Source organism: Mauremys reevesii, linkage group 7, assembly GCF_016161935.1.
Source record: "Mauremys reevesii isolate NIE-2019 linkage group 7, ASM1616193v1, whole genome shotgun sequence".
In the NCBI taxonomy this organism is placed as follows: domain Eukaryota; kingdom Metazoa; phylum Chordata; order Testudines; family Geoemydidae; genus Mauremys; species Mauremys reevesii.
In genome coordinates, this window is record NC_052629.1 from 29,503,106 (window position 1) to 29,521,008 (window position 17,903).

At 39.8% G+C, this 17,903-nt stretch overlaps 1 protein-coding gene across 4 annotated transcripts in view; it reads right to left on the reverse strand.

Annotated features, from left to right (window-relative positions):
• Positions 1 to 17,903, reverse strand: part of DNTT (DNA nucleotidylexotransferase) — a 212,132-nt gene that overhangs the window by 17,626 nt on the left and 176,603 nt on the right. For all 4 annotated transcript variants that reach the window (XM_039482983.1, XM_039482981.1, XM_039482982.1 and 1 more), the window contains one exon: positions 15,782 to 15,865. In XM_039482983.1, the coding sequence (XP_039338917.1) occupies positions 15,782 to 15,865 (84 nt within the window). The remainder of the gene's footprint in view (positions 1 to 15,781; positions 15,866 to 17,903) is intronic.

A 17,903-nucleotide genomic window follows, 5' to 3' on the forward strand; every position in this document is an offset into this window, starting at 1 on the left:
ATCATTGAAAACTAGACACAATGCTGACATTCATAGTAAATATCAGTTAATTTTATGCAGCAATTATCTCCCATGGTAGAAAAACTGGAATTAATAAAATGAAAAGCAAACCTCTCTAAGAACTAGAGTTGGTTGGGAACTTTTCAAATATATATATATATTTATCAAAAATGTGGATTTGTCTGAACCAAATCTTTACACAGAAACACACAGTTTTCAGAAAAACTTTAGTCAGGAAGGTTTTTCAGATCCAGGATGGACGATCTGGTCAAAACCCCAGAATAGCCAATAGCCCAGTGGCTAGGGCACTCACCCGGGTTCTGGGAACACTGCTTCAAGTCCTTGGTTTGTATTAGGAAGAGCAGAGCAGATTTCCCACATCCCAGGTGAGTGCTTTAACCGCTGGACTATTAAACTGTTCTGAAATATTTATCTTGCCCTCTCATTTTTTCATGAAAAATTTCAGAAGGTGTCAGTTTTGTTCTGCCCTGGAATGAAAACAAATATTGAAAGCTCAAAATGTTTTATGAAACATTAATTCTGGTTTCCTGGCCAGCCCTATTAAGGACCTGAGTTTGCCACCCTTACTCACCCTGAGTAGTACAATTCCATACTCCACTAATAATTAGTGAGACTACCTTCACAGTAAGATATAACTTGGTGAGAAAAATGTGCCAAGATCAGGCCCTAAACAATTATTAAATGTGAATTTCCATTAAGAAACATCTTTAATTCTGAATCTTGCATACCTTTATGAACAATGAGGCCATCATGAGTACAATTCCATGACAATTATAGACTATCACAGTACTAATTGCGTTATGTGAAGTATTCCTTAAGCGCAATAGTAATATCCCACAGTACTGTGCATGTGCTGTGCATTCTCTCTTTGATAATATCATAACAACTTTCATTGGCAAATCATTAGAAGTGCCTTTGACATTATGTTATGCTAGGAATGTAAATTTCATGTTTAACTGATATTTTTGTAGTAATATTCACATCACTGTGCATGCTTAAATAAGAACTAATCTATTTCTAATCTAGCTACAAATAAGATGACAAATAAGTCAGAGGGGAAAAATGACTCTTTGAAATGACATTATAACAAACCATGATTGAAAAAGCAGTATTGCAAGCATTACCCATTGACTCAATGCCCACAGGCAAAATCATGCGTAATAGTATTGATGCAAAATACTGCAGTGGAAGTTATTCTCATAATTCTAGGCATGAATAAATTTTGAAAGTCAGAGAAGCCAGTATGATAAATTCTCATTTCATTCTACAGTTGGACATGTCCTCTATTCTTAATCAGAAATACTACAGCTGAAAGTTTTTGTCCAGGGCTATAGTAACAGATTTGTTAGTATTATATCTCTGAATAATCACAGGAAGTAGTTTCACTGTGTAAAATAGATTAATTATGCTAATATTGGAATGTACCAGGTACTTGTCCTGTTACTGTGCCTTAAAACCCAGATTAACAAAACATCTGCAGGCCTAAGGTATCACCTCTCCTCCTCTTCATATGTGCGCACACAGTACATACTATTTGTGCCTACATATAATACTACTGTATGTACTTGTAGTGAAGGAGAAATAAAGACTGAATACCAGTTTAAAAGAGTGTTCAACACTCTTGGCATTTAACATTTTGAAAAATAACATACCAAGAGTAAATTAATACTATCCATGAAATTTTGTTTGAAAATAATCAAGTGTTATGTATTAAATAAAAAAAATCCTGCATAAAATCAAAATATTGATGCAATATATAAGGCTAGTTTTAACATAAGGAACAAAATTTAATGTCCACCTCTTAGTGTTTTCATAATTAAAAACCCTGTATGACAAGTGCAGAAAGCCAATTATGAATTAGCACCAGGAGAAGGAGGAGAAGAACTTTAAAAAGTTTTATTTCTGGGCATACTAAGGGGAAGGGGAACTTTCAAATTCCCTGCGAACACCCACAGGTAAGTTTTAGCATGTTCAGTAAAGAACTGTTATACAGGAGGAATATAATTTCCATTAAAAATATCAGGACTTGTGCACTTACATCCCCATATAGTTCTCTGACAATCTATTCTTTGTCACAAAGGCATTGAAATTTATTATTAAGGGTTAGTTGGTCTTTCAATTTAGTTTTATTCTTGTTTTGCCTGAAGAACATAATATTTACAGTAGCCCTGCTTTGTCAAATACTGTTAGGCTGACCTATTCTGTTTGCTTTAATAAAGTCTCATCTGAATGACTAACAGCAGAAAGGTACGTGGAGGTCTGGATTTTATGCAATATAGCTCTGCTCGGTTTATATTATTATACATTTAAGTAATCTTACAAATTACCAAGTAATAATTGAAGCGAGGTACCACAAAATTAGCACTAGAAGTTGGCATTAGTAAAGAAAAATAGTCAAAATGTTTGGGATGAGCAGATATTTGCACAACTTGAAAGCCATTTCCTTTCAGTATTAACCTAGGATTCATTGTGCTATTCAGAAAACACACCAATCAAAGGAGACCAAGGTTAGGTTGCACATTTGTATTTTGTGATGGACATGCAGTCTGTTGTTTGTTATAAAGGGCTAAATGCCTAAAATACTGTTTACACAATAACTTGATTAGTTTTGTATGCAAGTGGATTTACAAATTGGCTTTGTAAATGTGACTCATCACATGTTATTTACTAGACATTTAAGATAACAAGAGAACATTATTTAAGTGGCACTTATGTGGAAGAAAATGCATGATCTTTTTTTATCTATCAGGAAAAAAAATCAGATTATTTTAGTTCTTAATTTCTAAAACACACCAGGTGCAAAGAAAAACTAATCCCCGGAGTCACATGTGTAATTGCTATTTTGCCAAAAGTGATAAGAGAATTGGAAGCATTTAGTAAATGAAAGTATGTGCATCTGTTTACAATGATTCAGTGTTCAATTGTAGCAATGACTATGTGAACAACACTGATCACATTGGAAATCAATATAAACTCTGGATCTTTATGTTTACTTTATCTTGTTAGTCTTTAAGGTGCCACAAGTACTCCTGTTTTTTTTTAATCCAGTCATTATTGCAAACATCTAAAGCAAACTTTGCAGCTGTAGCATGTTTAATTCATCAGGATGTTCTCCAGGCTGACTGTCTCTCTGTTATATCCTCATAATTTTAACATAGCATCTGCCAACATAAGACTAACATCCAGTTTTTAAAGAATCTGTTTAACTCTGCAAGTAAACTACTGCAGACATTCCCTATAATAAAAGATGGCATGAAATAAACATTCTCAGATGCTGCAGCAAGAAAACTGACTTTAAAATATAGCTGTTTAACATTATAGCTAAACACACATATATGAATGCTGTAGATATTTATGTAATAAAATGAATATATAATAGCATAAACATCTTTCTTCTGAGCTCTTTCCAATGATTCATATGATTAAGGTTACTAGGTATCTTGCCAAAGAACAAGTATAGCTAATGTACCCTGTGTTTTCCAGAAATACAGGGATAGTATGGCATCAATTTAATCTCTCTCTTTTTTTTTTTAAATAACTATACAACCTGCTCAATATTCCCAAATCATTCAGACTGGCGATTCTTTTCCTAACACTGAGCTAAACTGTCCTCTCAGTTACACACTGCATCTCCCTTGGAAGCTTCCAAAAGTCTCCTTAATTTTCCTCAAATGTAGTGACAGGCAGATATATTGAAAAAGGAAAGACAAGATTTGGGATGAAATCCTGGCCCCAGTTGAAATCAGTGGCAAAACTCCCATTGACTTCAAATGGGACAGTATTTTACTCTACTAAACATAAACCCAGAAGGAAAAAATATATTTTCACTCACTTCGTCTCAAGTAATCATGACATCTAAAGGAAAAAAAAATACAGGAGGAGGAGAAAAGCTGAAAAGGGGACATATTTGCACTGGGAATTTGAACATAAGAATGGCCATACTGGGTCAGACCAAAGGTCCATCCAGCCCAGTATCCTGTCTACCGACAGTGGCCAATGCTAGGTGCGCCAGAGGGAGTGAACCTAATAGGTAATGATCAAGTGATCTCTCTCCTGCCATCCATCTCCACCCTCTGACAAACAGAGGCTAGGAACACCATTCCTTACCCATCCTGACTAATAGCCATTAATGGATTTAACTTCCATGAATTTATCTAGTTTTCTTTTAAATGCTGTTATAGTCCTAGACTTCACAACCTCCTCAGGCAAGGATTTCCACAGGTTGACTGTGTGAAGAAGAAATTCCTTTTATTTGTTTTAAACCTGCTGCCCATTAATTTCATTTGGTGGCCCCTAGTTCTTATATTATGGGAACAAGTAAATAACTTTTCCTTATTCACTTTCTCCACAGCACTCATGATTTTATATACCTCTATCATATCCCCTCCTTAGTCTCCTCTTTTCCAAGCAGAAAAGTCCTAGCCTCCTTAATCTCTCCTCAGATGGGACCCATTCCAAACCTCTAATCATTTTAGTTGCCCTTTTCTGAACTTTTTCTAATGCAAGTATCTTTTTTGAGATGAGGAGACCACATCTGTATGCAGTATTCAAGATGTGGGCATACCATGGATTTATATAAGGGCAATAAGATATTCTCCGTCTTATTCGCTATCCCTTTTTTAATGATTCCTAACATCCTGTTTGCTTTTTTGACTGCCGCCGCACATTGTGTGGACGTCTTCAGAGAACTATCCACGATGACTCCAAGATCTCTTTCCTGATTAGTTGTAGCTAAATTAGCCCCCATCATATTGTGTGTATAGTTGGGGTTATTTTTTCCAATGTGCATTACTTTACATTTATCCATATTAAATTTCATTTGCCATTTTGTTGCCCGATCACTTAGTTTTGTGAGATCTTTTTGAAGTTCTTCACAGTTTGCTTTGGTCTTAACTGTCTTGAGCAGTTAGTATCATCTACAAACTTTGCTACCTCACTTTTTACCCCTTTCTCCAGATCATTTATGAATAAGTTGAATATGATTGGTCCTAGGACAGACCCTTGGGGAACATCACTAGTTACTCCTCCCCATTCTGAAAATTTACCATTTATTCCTACCCTTTGTTCCCTGTCTTTTAACCACTTCTCAATCCATGAAAGGACCTTCCCTCTTATCCCATGACAACTTATTTTATGTAAGAGCCTTTGGTGAGGGACCTTGTCAAAGGCTTTCTGGAAATCTAAGTACACTATGTCCACTGGATCCCCCTTCTCCACATGTTTGTTGACCCCTTCAAAGAACTCTAATAGATTAGTAAGACATTATTTCCCTTTACAGAAACCATGTTGACTTTTGCCCAACAATTTATGTTCTTCTATGTGTCTGACAATTTTATTCTTTACTATTGTTTCAATTAATTTGCCCGGTACTGACGTTAGACTTATTGGTCTGTAATTGCCGGGATCACCTCTAGAGCCCCCCCTTTTTTTTTTTAAACATTGGCGTTACATTAGCTATCTTCCAGTCATTGGATACAGAAGCCAATTTAAATGACAGGTTACAAACCATAGTTAATCATTCCGCAATTTCACATTTGAGTTCTTTCAGAACTCTTGTGTGAATGCCATCTGGTCCCGGTGACTTGTTGCTGTTAAGTTTATCAATTAATTCCAAAACCTCCTCTAATGACACTTCAATCTGTGACAATTCCTCAGATTTGTCACCTTAAATGGACAGCTCAAGTTTGGGAATCTCCCTAACATCCTCAGCTGTGAAGACTGAAGCAAAGAATTCATTTAGTTTCTCTGCAATGACTATCGTCTTTAAGTGCTTCTTTTGTATCTCAATCATCCAGGGGCCCCACTGGTTGTTTAGCAGGCTTCCTGCTTCTGATGTACTTAAAAAACATTTTGCTATTACCTTTTGAGTTTTTAGCTAGCTGTTCTTCAGACTCCTTTTTTGCATTTCTTATTATCGTTTTACACTTAATTTGGCAGTGTTTATGCTCCTTTCTATTTACCTCACTAGGATCTAACTTCTACTTTTTAAAAGATGCCTTTTTATCTCTCACTGCTTCTTTTACATGGTGGTTAAGCCACGGGGGCTCTTTTTTAGTTTTTTTACTGTGTTTTTTAATTTGGGGTATACAGTTAAGTTGGGCCTCTATTATGGTGTCTTTAAAAAGTGTCCGTGCAACTTGCAGGGATTTCACTAGTCACTGTAACTTTTAATTTCTGTTTAACTAACCTCCTCATTTTTTCATAGTTCCTGTAGCAGGGTGGACCCTGCTCCGGGGTTTTAAGGGGTTAAAAGTGGCCTGACAGAGCTGGGCTGAGTGGGAAAGTGGCTGCAGCTGGAGGCCACGCCCCAAACTGAAGCCCTGGGGCTTATAAGAAGCAGGGAAGCCAGAGCCCAGAGAGTCTCTCTCTGGCTATAGAGAGAGATGGGCCTGGCTGCTTAGAGGCTGAGGCTAGATACCTGAGGGAAGCAGGGCTGGGGGACAGGCTGAGGAGCTAGGGAAGCTCTAGTCAGGGAAGCCCCAGGCTGCGGCCTAGCAGTGGGCCAATAGGTATTGGGGGTTGCAGAGGGCAACCCAGGGGTAGGACAAAGCAGCAGGTCCAAACCCCCTTTGCCTGTGATGAGTGGGCTGATACTGCAGTCTGCCCCAGGGTGTGGGGCTAGACCATGACTGTCAGTAGCCACTACTGAGGCAAGGTGGGGATAGTAGCGTGGGGTTCCCCTGGGAGGGGGAGACCCAATTATAGATAGGGGGCACCGGGTCCAGGGAGGGACGCCGGGGCCTGCGAACAGGCGGGTCACCAGCCTGCCGCGGGCGCTCCAGGGCAGAACTGCGGGAATTTCAGAGCCCAACCAGCAGGAGGCGCGGCAGCGGTGAGTACGACCCGTTTACAGTTCCCCTTTCTGAAATGAAATGACACAGTGTTGAGCTGTTGAGATGTTCTTCCCACCACAGGAATGTTAAATGTTATTATATTATGGTCACTATTTCCAAGTGGTCCTGTTATAGTTACTACTTGGACCAGATCCTGCGTTCCACTCAGGACTAAATTGAGAATTGCCTCTCCCCTTGTGGATTCTTGTATCAGCTGCTCCAAGAAGCAGTTATTTAAAGTATTGAGAAATTTTGTCTCTGCATTTCGTCCTGAGGTGACATGTACCCAATCAATATGGGGATAATTGAAATCCCCCACTACTATTGAGTTCTTTATTTTGATAGTCTCTCTAATCTCTCTTAGCATTTCATTGTCACTATCATTGTCCTGGTCAGGTGGTCGATAATAGATCCCTACTCTTTGGCTTTAGAAAGCAGAAAGAAAGTAACTAGAAATGCTCCTGACAGTCTTCTGTTGTGTTCACCAGCTGCAAAAAATTGAGGTTCATCAGATATCATGCCAGGAACATACTGTTACTATCTACTATGCTGCGTTTTTCATTCTTGCCTTTTACATAAACCCAGACTGAAAAGCATGAAGATTTAATACTAAGATATAATATTTTAAAAATTCAGTTGGACAAAGTTATGTAGTCAACAATACTGCCCTATACAATACAGCGGGCACACAACAGTATCCAGACCTCCATTCCTTAACCATCATTATGGACAGTTTGGGAATCATCAACAATGTTAAATGAAATGTTACAGCTTTCCATGTGCAAACTTTTAGCATGCACAGCTATTACAAGGCTATTATTTCTCTTCTAAGTTGTATTCTTAAAGGGGAAATAATAATTTTAATAGCTTTTCCACAAATTCCAAGGCTGATTAAAGTCACCCTCAAAAGTTAAGAAGAGCTTACTTGCAGGCTTAGGCCAATAATGTGCATCAGTCACTACTATTTGATAATGCAGTGGTCACATAATGGCGCTCATGTTTTTAGAACTTTTCCTAGTAGAGGAACATTGAATCTAGTGTAATATAGAAAGTATTTTATTTAGGCGGATTATACCAACCACATAACTGTTTGCGGTTTCTATCATAAACTCTTAGGAAGAGGACTAAAATTAAAAAAAAAAGAAGATTGTTTAGGCCTTATTCAAGAAAGCAATTAAGCACTTTCCTGAATAGGGATACATTCTGAAATTGGGGATTTCATGAATAAAGTTATGTGCAACATTCATAGCAGTTACTGCATGTACTATCTTGGCAATTTGGAAGAAAAAAGCCCACATTCCCCTTTTTCATATTTATATTAGTTTGCCACTTAGCTGCAAATCATTCCTACTGCGGCTAGTTCTCACTGAAGATGCTTAGCATTCAGCATCTCATCAGATTGGGCCCCATGAAAGAGTTCTCAGGAATCTTAGGAATTTGCTATTTGTGGTAGTTATGTACAGTACACCTCCTCCTTGTTATTCAGAAACTAATAACATTTTATGTAATTCAGAATCACACAATAGTTTTTAAATACAAAACTGTCATCAATCGTATCCAGTACTCTGCATAGTGTGTCATTTTCCCCCAATATTTCTTTAACAATAGAAATCATTAAGGCTGCTATTCCACATCTTAAATTTTCACAGGACATAAAACTTATAACTGCTTTCTACTTCAGTGACTTTTGAAAACAGCTCTGAGCTTGGAAAAAAAACCTCTACAATGTTAGCTACAGGAACATTAATATGATGATAATTTAATCCGTTTATTGTACACTATACATTAAGAATCCCATCTGTTCTCTTACCAAAAAAAAGCAATTCTAATTATTTACAGTATTATACTGCACTTTATCTAATTGCAGAAAGTAATGAATGGAATGATAGATGATTGTCAGAGAAGTAATTTTGACAATACTGGCAAATATCTGAGTCCAAATGTAAATGCTACAGGGTGAATCCAGTCCTCAGCACCAAGATTGAGGATCTTGGCTGGGTGCTGAGGATCATTGTGGGTGGAGGGGAGGAATCCTTCTCCCCTAACCAGATCACAATGAATCAGTGGAACTGTTCAACACAAGTTACTCCAGCCCTATTGTGCTCTCTCTATGAGGCAGGGAGGAAAGGCTTGGAGAATCCACACAGCAGTGAAACCTCTTGCCCCATCCCTCGGTCTCATCCTGCACAAATGGTACATGCCCCTTAGCCACTGCGACACAGGTGGCCTTTGTGGAGCTGGACTATGCACTGTACAGTGGATGCATTACTCCTGTCCCCCAAATCCTACACCTTATGCAGTGGAATGGCATCAGTTACACTTCTAAGGATCCCTCTGCAGCTTTAGATGTTGGGTACAATCAGGGCCGGATTTCCAATTAGGCACAGTAGGCATGTGCCTAGGTGCACCAGCATTCTAGGAGCACCTAAAAGTTAAAAGTGGGTTAAAAGTTAAAAAATGAATACAGTAGAACCTCAGCGTTCAGGACACCTCGGGAATGGAGGTTGTCCATAACTCTGAAATGTTCCGTAAGTCTGAAGAAGAGGTTACAGACTTCAACCACATGGGGAGTTGGGGCTGCCACCGCAGGGTGGAGTAGGATGGTCAGGGTTCCAGGCTGGGGTCAGGGAGTCAGGGCTTCTGACTGTTAGGGAGCCAGGGCCCCAGATGTGGGGCTCAGGGCTTCTGCCTTGCAGAGCACTGGAGCTCAGGGCTTTAGACCTGGGGGAAGCACTGGGGTTGGGGCTTCAGCCCCACAGCTCCACTCCCAGTTTCAGCCTTGCTGGGTGCGCTAGGGCTTGGGGATCCCCACAGCTCCACTCCCTGCTTCAGTGTGGGGAGGTGGGGTGGAGTGCAAGGGCTTGGGACTTTAGCTGGGGCTGAAACTGGGAACAAAGCCACAGCGCTCCCCTGACCTCGCCATCTAAAGCCCTGAGCCCCAGTGCTCCTGAGGGTCAGAAGCCCAGAGCCCTGACCCCACCCCACCTCCATCCTGTGGCTGCACACCCACCTCAGGGCAATACAGTATTTGGGGCGGAGGCGGGTGTCTGTTTCTTTGTCTGCAGTTCTGCCTGATTGAGGACTTCTGGTTCCACAGGGTGTCCCCTTGATTGGGAAGTCCGTAACTCTGATGTTCATATCTTTGAGGTGCTACTGTATTTAAATTATCATTTATATTTCTTTTTATTTCATTGTTTATGGAAAACACGGAGGTCAGCTGTAGGTGGGGAGGGAATCTGGAAGATTCTGTGCTTAGGGGCACACAAGGTATAAATCTGGCCATGGGCACAATTTGTTCCTAGTACCTGACTCCACAGAAAGACATGGAATATGGTTTCCATTTGCTGAACTTTACAGTGAAGAGATCATTGGCATGTAATTCCACATTACACCCAGAGTGGAGAAAATGTAGGGGGACAATCCATGTAAGGTACATGGCCCCCCATTACCATAGCATGGAAGCAACTCCGAATCTTAAATATAGTTATTAGAGCTGGCTGGAAAATTTTCGAGGAAACGGGTTTTTATAAGCCATGTATCTTCTTTCTTCTTTATGCTGCTCTTTTTAAGAGTTAATCCAATCTAGAGATTGATCAGAAGACTGGTGGCACATCCTATTAATTACAGTTAATTAAGATGAACCCTAAGAATGATTTGACTGTTCCCACGTGGGATTGCTGCCTGCAGTGCCACACACCTGACGCACATGCATGATCGTCTGGTTGCCTACTCATCCCAATCTGTCATCATGGCATTGTGCCCACTTACAAATTGATGAGACATAGGACACGTGTACAGAGCAATGATGAATTTAGTGCAGAATGAAAGCAGGAGCAAGTAAAGTTGATCTCCAGAGATTTTGCCAGTCTGCATATGAAAGCCCTCCCCACATGTCAACAGCTTCTTCTCTTTGCTTTCTTTGATAACGACTGCCAGTATAGAAGCATTATCCACAAAAGCTTCCACATATGGACACAAGGTTATAAGTTGTTTTGCTGTGCATTTCTGGTGATGTTTCCAAAGTTTATGACACAGGCCTTAGGGCTCAAAAAAGTAGTACACATGATATCATTTTTTTTTTTTTTTTTAGTAGAAGAGCACCCTTTGCACAAATTTTATTGTGGATTTATTGTGCCTAAATGTATGAGCTTTTCTGTAAATACTTAAGATTATCTATACTATATTTCCTTCACATAAGAATGAAAACAGGTGCCAGGATTGCCTACAGGTAAAGTAACTATCTGTGGCCACATACATACACAGGCTATTTCCACACTACAAGTTAGGCACGTGATTCCCCTGCTCATGTACACCTACTTGCCATAGCTCGATGAGAGCTAGCCTGAATACAAATAGCACTGTAGCTGTGGTAATACAGGTAGGGGCAGCAGAGGGACGGCTGAGACATACCAAGTACTTATCCACTGGCATTAGGTGGGTTTACACTTGGCCCGGCTTAGCCATGCCTCCACTGGTGCTACACATGCTACTGCGCTAAACTGCTATTTATACGCGTGCTAGCCCCCATCGAGCTACTGCAAGCATGTGTATGTGAGCAGGGGAAATCACACCTCTAGCTGTAGCCACAGCCATTAGTACAAACATACATCAGATTATACTAATAACAGAAATGTGTCATCATCTAAAACAATCATACACGTCAGCCAAGAGTAGAAACAATGGGGAAGGCCCTTGCACCCCAATGATCACATGACGAGGCAGCACACAGAGGAAGCTACTGAGTGGCGGAAGCAGAAGTAGGGCAAAACAAGTCCTTGAACTGGTTTAAAACATAGTAAGGAGGCTTTAAATTGCATCTTAAAATGAATGGGGAGTTAGTAGAGTAGCATTATATCACATAATAGTCTGACAAGTGTGAATCGTGGATTTTAGACCCACCTACCATAAAGGAGAAAAGGGACAGAAAAAAAACTCTGGAGCATTAAATATATAAGAAAAATATACTTTTACTTTTAGGTCCTAGCAAAACTGAAGTAAGTTATAAAAAGTTCCTATAGCAACTTCATAACAATGTAGCTCCCAACTAATGTAAATGCTCCCAGAGTTAGAACAAGACTTTGTCCAGATTCAACAAAATCTTTAGGCTGGTACGTCTCTCTGCTCAATCAGTCTTTCAAGGATAGACTAGACCCTTGTTTAGACCAGGCTTCTAGGCTAACTTTAATCCCAGGCTAAGTCTTCCAAAACTGGAGCAGTCCTCTAGCTAAACTAAACCCAGGCCAGACCAATTCTTCCAAAGCTAAGGCAAGCATTATAGCTCCTGAACCCTGCTCCCACTAAACTCCAGCCAATCAACACTCAGCAGTGGTATTATTACTATATATGAGAAGGTGGACAGCAGCCTTGTGCTCATGCTGGAGCCCACAGAACTGAGCCTTTGAGATGCAGAAGTCAAGGTGATGAGAAATGAAGGCATGGATGAGAATTACCAAGCCAAAGCAGTATTGTTAAGGTGACTGAGACATGAGATAAACAAGGAGGTGGAGATTTGAAGACACAAAATATATGAGGAGGAGAAAGAATTGAGTGTTATAGATAATGCTAGAGTTATAGACATCAGAGGCAAAGGAGTTATGATTCCAGCAGAGAGAGAAGATGGAGCTGTTCTTGGGGATGGACCTTTTGCCCAAGAGAAGCATTTCTTAGGGTATGTCTACAGTGGTGCTAGAAGTGTGATTTCCAGCTCAGGCAGACATCCCTGAACTAGCTCTGATTGAGCTAACACCCAGGGTGCTGGAACTAAAGGTGGTGGGGGTGTGGCAGCACCCTCTGGCTTGAAGTGGTTTCCATCATACACAGGGTTTACAGTTTTGTTTAATGGCTTTCAGCACCCCCACTATACAATTTGTTCCAACATCACTGGCTAATGCACTAAAAATAGCACTGTAGCCACAGCTTGACAGGCAGCTGGACAGCCTACCTGCCCAATCACATTTTGGCTTGCCCGTTCATGATAGTTGTGCTTAGCCACACCTGTGTTAGATTACCTACTTCCCCTCCTCCACAAACTGGTTCTGATCAACAGGCTGATTTCTTTAAAAAGGCTGAGAAAAGTCAGTTTGAGGGGGGAACCCCAGAGAGCTGTCATGGTTCTGTGGAGGACCCTGAGCAAGATCTGCAGGAGATTGAGAGGGCGCTCCAGAGAAGGAGCCCAGGAGTCAGATAGACTGAAAAATAATCCAGAAGGGATTGGAAACTGAGCCCAAAAGTTGAGCTGAAGTGCAGCAAAAGCATTTTTGGTTTTATTTGGGCTTTTGTTACCAAAAAGGGCATTGAACTCAGAGCATTGCAGCTGTAGGACTGAGCATGTGACTCTCCAGGAGAGACAAAACCCAGGTGAAGGGGAAGTTGAGGCAGGGAGCTCCTGCAATGCCACACTCAGTCAGAAGGGGGCTTGCAGATGCCCATTATTTGAAAAAAATCACAGCTACAACAACTACTTTCATATTCATTGCCACTTAAACATAAAGGTTCATTGGCATGCCCCAGGTACATATGTAAGATTTCAGATGGGATTGTACTCTGTGTGGATAGCCTGTCCTGCCACCCATGCAGCCTCAGCTACACGGCTATCTTTAGCACATTAGCTCAATAAGAACTAGCACAGGTATGTCTACCTGCACTGGAAATTACACCTCCAGTTCCACTGTAGACATACCCATAGAGACATCAAGCTATAGGAACATGAGATACGAGTTTACCAGATCAGTACAGACAGATAGCAGTCATTAAAAATGTGAAAAAGGTATATAGATAAGCATCTACAATTTAACAAGAAAGTTAAGGTTAAAGGTGCAGCTATGATGGCAAAGAGAAGATAATCAGAAAAGGCATCAGTCATAGGCATACAGGACTTTACAACTGGTCCACCCCAGTCTGTAGGAGTGGTTTTAAGTAAGCACAGCATTGCCAGTGCCATAATCATCCATTTTACTGCAGAATGCAAAAGTCCAACAATACCACATTTTACCAAACTCATTTCGGCCTAAACTTTTCTGAAGAATAAGACATGTAGGTAACCTAAGCTGTGATTTATATAAGTAAGTGAAACTAAGTTAAAACATGATCAAAATGGATGTGCTACCAAGCCCCAATTTACTAATCCACCACACACAGTGTATCAAAATACAGAGGAAGGATTTGTAAATTTGTAGTTTTGCACTTAGGAGGTTATCGGCCCAGTTTATAACTGCGTGTACAATTTGTAACTGATGCAGCAACCGTAGATATATTGTAAGACTTTGAGCATATGTTATATCTTGTCCTCCCTGGTTGTGCACCACAGAAACTCTTGCTTCCCTGAGGCTGAGAATGGAACCTCAACAGTGTAGGCTCAATTCTCCACTAGTGTAAATCGCTATAGCTCCAGAAATCAAAGTGGAGTATAGAAGTCAATGAAGTTAAGTCCATTTACATCCACTTAGGATCTGTCCCTATAGATGGTTTAATTGGGGGATTTGAATATTTGCTCATCTTCTTCCTAGGCTACCATTTTAAAATCCTCTTCCCTTCCATAGCCATTTTTTCCTGATCCTATAGAGGAGGGTTTTCAGTAAAGTTGTATGGAATTCTCATTTTTCAGTTTGGGAATTTTTCACATCCATGAAAGATTAATGAAATGCCCCCCCAAAAATTGCAGAACTCAAAAAATACAGTAATTTTAAAATTGTACAATATCTCCCAATAGACATATACAATGATTCATAGACTATGTACATGCATACACTTGAAAAATCAAGGCTGAAGAATAATTTCACAGTGTAACTTTGTAATGAGTCCCCAGAGGAAATATCTCTACTTTTTGTTCCCATCTGCAAAGCTATGTAATTGATTCATGACCTATGTGTTAATGCTGCCTTTTCCTGTCAAAGTCTCTTTGGAAATATATTAAAGTATCCAGGGTTCTCCCCTGACATAACCCCTTGATATTGAAAAATAGGATTCTCTGACATGCATCACATTTCAGGCAATGGGCCACAATAAAACCTCCAGTGCCAAAGTGTTCATGAATATTAATATAAAAAGAATAAAACAGCAATCTCACACAGTATGCAGAATAGAGTGGAAAAATACTGCCTTTTAAAACAAAAATGATTCAAATGGTCACAGTCTCTTCTAAGCACTCTTATGTTTAATTAGAAATCACAGTATATTTGCTATAGGGTATATTTGCAATAGTGTATGAGTAGCTTTAAAAAATTATCACAGGCAAGTGTTTTCAAAAAAAGGGATTTTGTTTGTTTGATAATAAAACTATAGATATTCATAATTAGCTTGACTCTGCATGGTCTTTCCACCCTCTCTATCCCCCCGCCCCCACACACACACTACATGCATAACAATCAAAAGAAATTATTTTGATTCTGGTCTACGCTGTGTCTGCTTTGTGTCACAGCACTGCTGGAAAGTAGCACTGTACCTGAGAGCTCCTCTACTGGAGTAAAGCAGCTACGATAGTGACTTTAGCTCCAGATATCCACTTTGATCCGTATAAGGGGACATAGCAGGGAAGAGGACGTAAGGCTGGGGGGCCTCCACTGTGATCCTTAGCTAGTATATGTGCTTTTGGGGGCATTGAGAAGCCTGTGCAAGTTAAAGCAGCTTTAAGACTGCTCTAACTTGTGACAGGAGAATGGCCCAGAATCAGAAAAATGCAAATGTGCTTAAAGCCACCTTTAAATATCTCACAATCTTGAATTGAGCCATGAACAATTTGGCCATAGTCAAGGAACCTTTATGTTTCAGTGGCAATGAATATGAAAAACGGTTCTGTGGAAAGAGGATTTATTCTTCAAATAATGGGTATCTACAAGCTGAATACACTGCACTTGGGTAGCATAAACAAACTGAAAATATATCCTTATAAATTATGACACTGTAGCTTCATTTCAAAGAGCAAACTGTACCTTTGTCTTATCATATAAGGCATGGTTATCCAACATCATCTTCCTTTCATGAGTGGCATATCTTCGTAGGTCACGCTCAAATTGCTGTACAATACACAAGTTACATTACTATTCCAAACCAAATTGAATACTCACTTTGTTGCTTAATATGCATAAGTGTTAGAATACCAATCCAAATGATAAATGAATGTATTTTAAAATGATATGATTAACAACCATCTTCTGCTAAGAGACATATTCTGGACAAATTCAGTACAGCTAAACAAGACCTTCATAAAATGAATGTTTTCAGAGGCTGCACAAAGATTTATTCTCACCAACTGAAGTACCAGGTAAGTTAGATCAATTTAAAACTACTTTTAAAATGTGTGTGTATGAAAAAGCCTACTCACTGTTTATAAGGATGTTTATCAGGTCAACATTACTGTACACATAACATGCAGAAATATGAACTGGCATTCATTCGTACATTACCTGTTTCATTTAATGGATCTAACTTAAGTCTCATGGTAGTCCCATAATGAACAAACACTCACAGGGATATTATTTTGACATACAATACTACATGATATTAGCTTTGCCTGATACTAGTTGCCTTACTAATGGTATAGCATTGTAACAAGAAATAGTTTAAATTAAGCATATACTAGACTCCCACAGTTTGCTTGCTAATCAACCCATTTTTCTAAATCAAGAAAGGCTTGGTTATTTTAGGCTTTTTCAGTGGTGTAGAGACATTTAGAGAGCACTGGGTACCTGCCTAAGGGCATTTATGGTGATTGACAAAGGCACAAATTTGGTGCAATGTGGTGTAGGAGCATGATCCCTGGGGAGGGAGGGGAAAGAGACCTTTTCCACATGGCAAATACTCCGAGTGGGAGGGCGTCTGAGTCTGCAGGACCTGACAAGTTCAGAAAGACAAGGTTAAGGGGTGACTTGATTACATTCTATAAGTATTTACATGGGGGATAAATACTTAATAATGAGCTTTTCAGTTGAGTAGAGAAAGGTATAACATGATCCAATGGCTAGAAGTTGAAGCTAGACAAATTCAGACTGGAAATGATGCATAAATTTTTAACAGTGAGGGTAATTAACCACTGGAACAATTTACATGGTGGATTCTCCATCACTGACAATTTTTAAATCAAGGTTTTAAGGTCTGCTCTAGGAATTATTTTGGGGAAGTTCTATGGCCTGTGTTATACTCAAGGTCAGACTATTTAATCTGGTTCCTTCCAGCCCTGGAATCTATGAAACTATGAAATATAATCTATAAACCCAAAACAGAGGATTAATTTAAGATCTCAAGGACTGGCTACAGGAGGTTCAGAGATTAGAAATAGGATTTACAAGTGAGCAAGGGAAATAATTTGATGTTTCAATTGCCTTTTCTGAAAAAGTTTTAAAATGGTTAGTTAAAGGGGAAATCCATCAGTCAATCTTCTCTTTCTTTAATAAACAACTGAATTTCTTTTTATGTTTACATAGGAGCAAAATAGGCTTTTGAGTTTAAAATGTTGATCATGGAAGGGAAAAGTAGGTATTTTCGATGGTAAAATTATCTCTGCACTGAATTTCTACTAGACAGAAGTTAGCACAGCACATATCTCACTACAGGATTCCTGAACACCCTTAACCCTGCTTAGCACTTCCTGCATGGACACAGCTACAGAAGTAAAACTGAGATAATATAAAGATTGCCTTCTGTGTTGCAGCCCTTTTTCACTGCTGCCATCCATAGAAGCCACAATGGGGCCACAAAAGCCCAGCATAGAATTCATCTGTCAGAGGGGAACTCTTTGCTGATACAAGTGTACTGCAGTTGGCTCCTGTACTAGTGCGTCCCCACTATTGGCCTGCTGTAAGAGGTGTGTCAGGGGAGGGAGGCCAGGGACCTGTCAGAGATGGGGAGGGTATGGGGAGCAGTGGAGCTTCATTTGAGGACCATTCAGGACCTTATATCAGTGGCACTTAGAGAAGTCCAATAGCTGCTCTAAATCATGTGGAGACTGAGGCCAGCCCTGCAAATTGACTTTATAAGCAGCTCCTGTCCCAGATGTGTCTCCCCATCCCCACATGCTGAATTGGGCTATTTATTCTAGTATAAGTGGCATCAGAG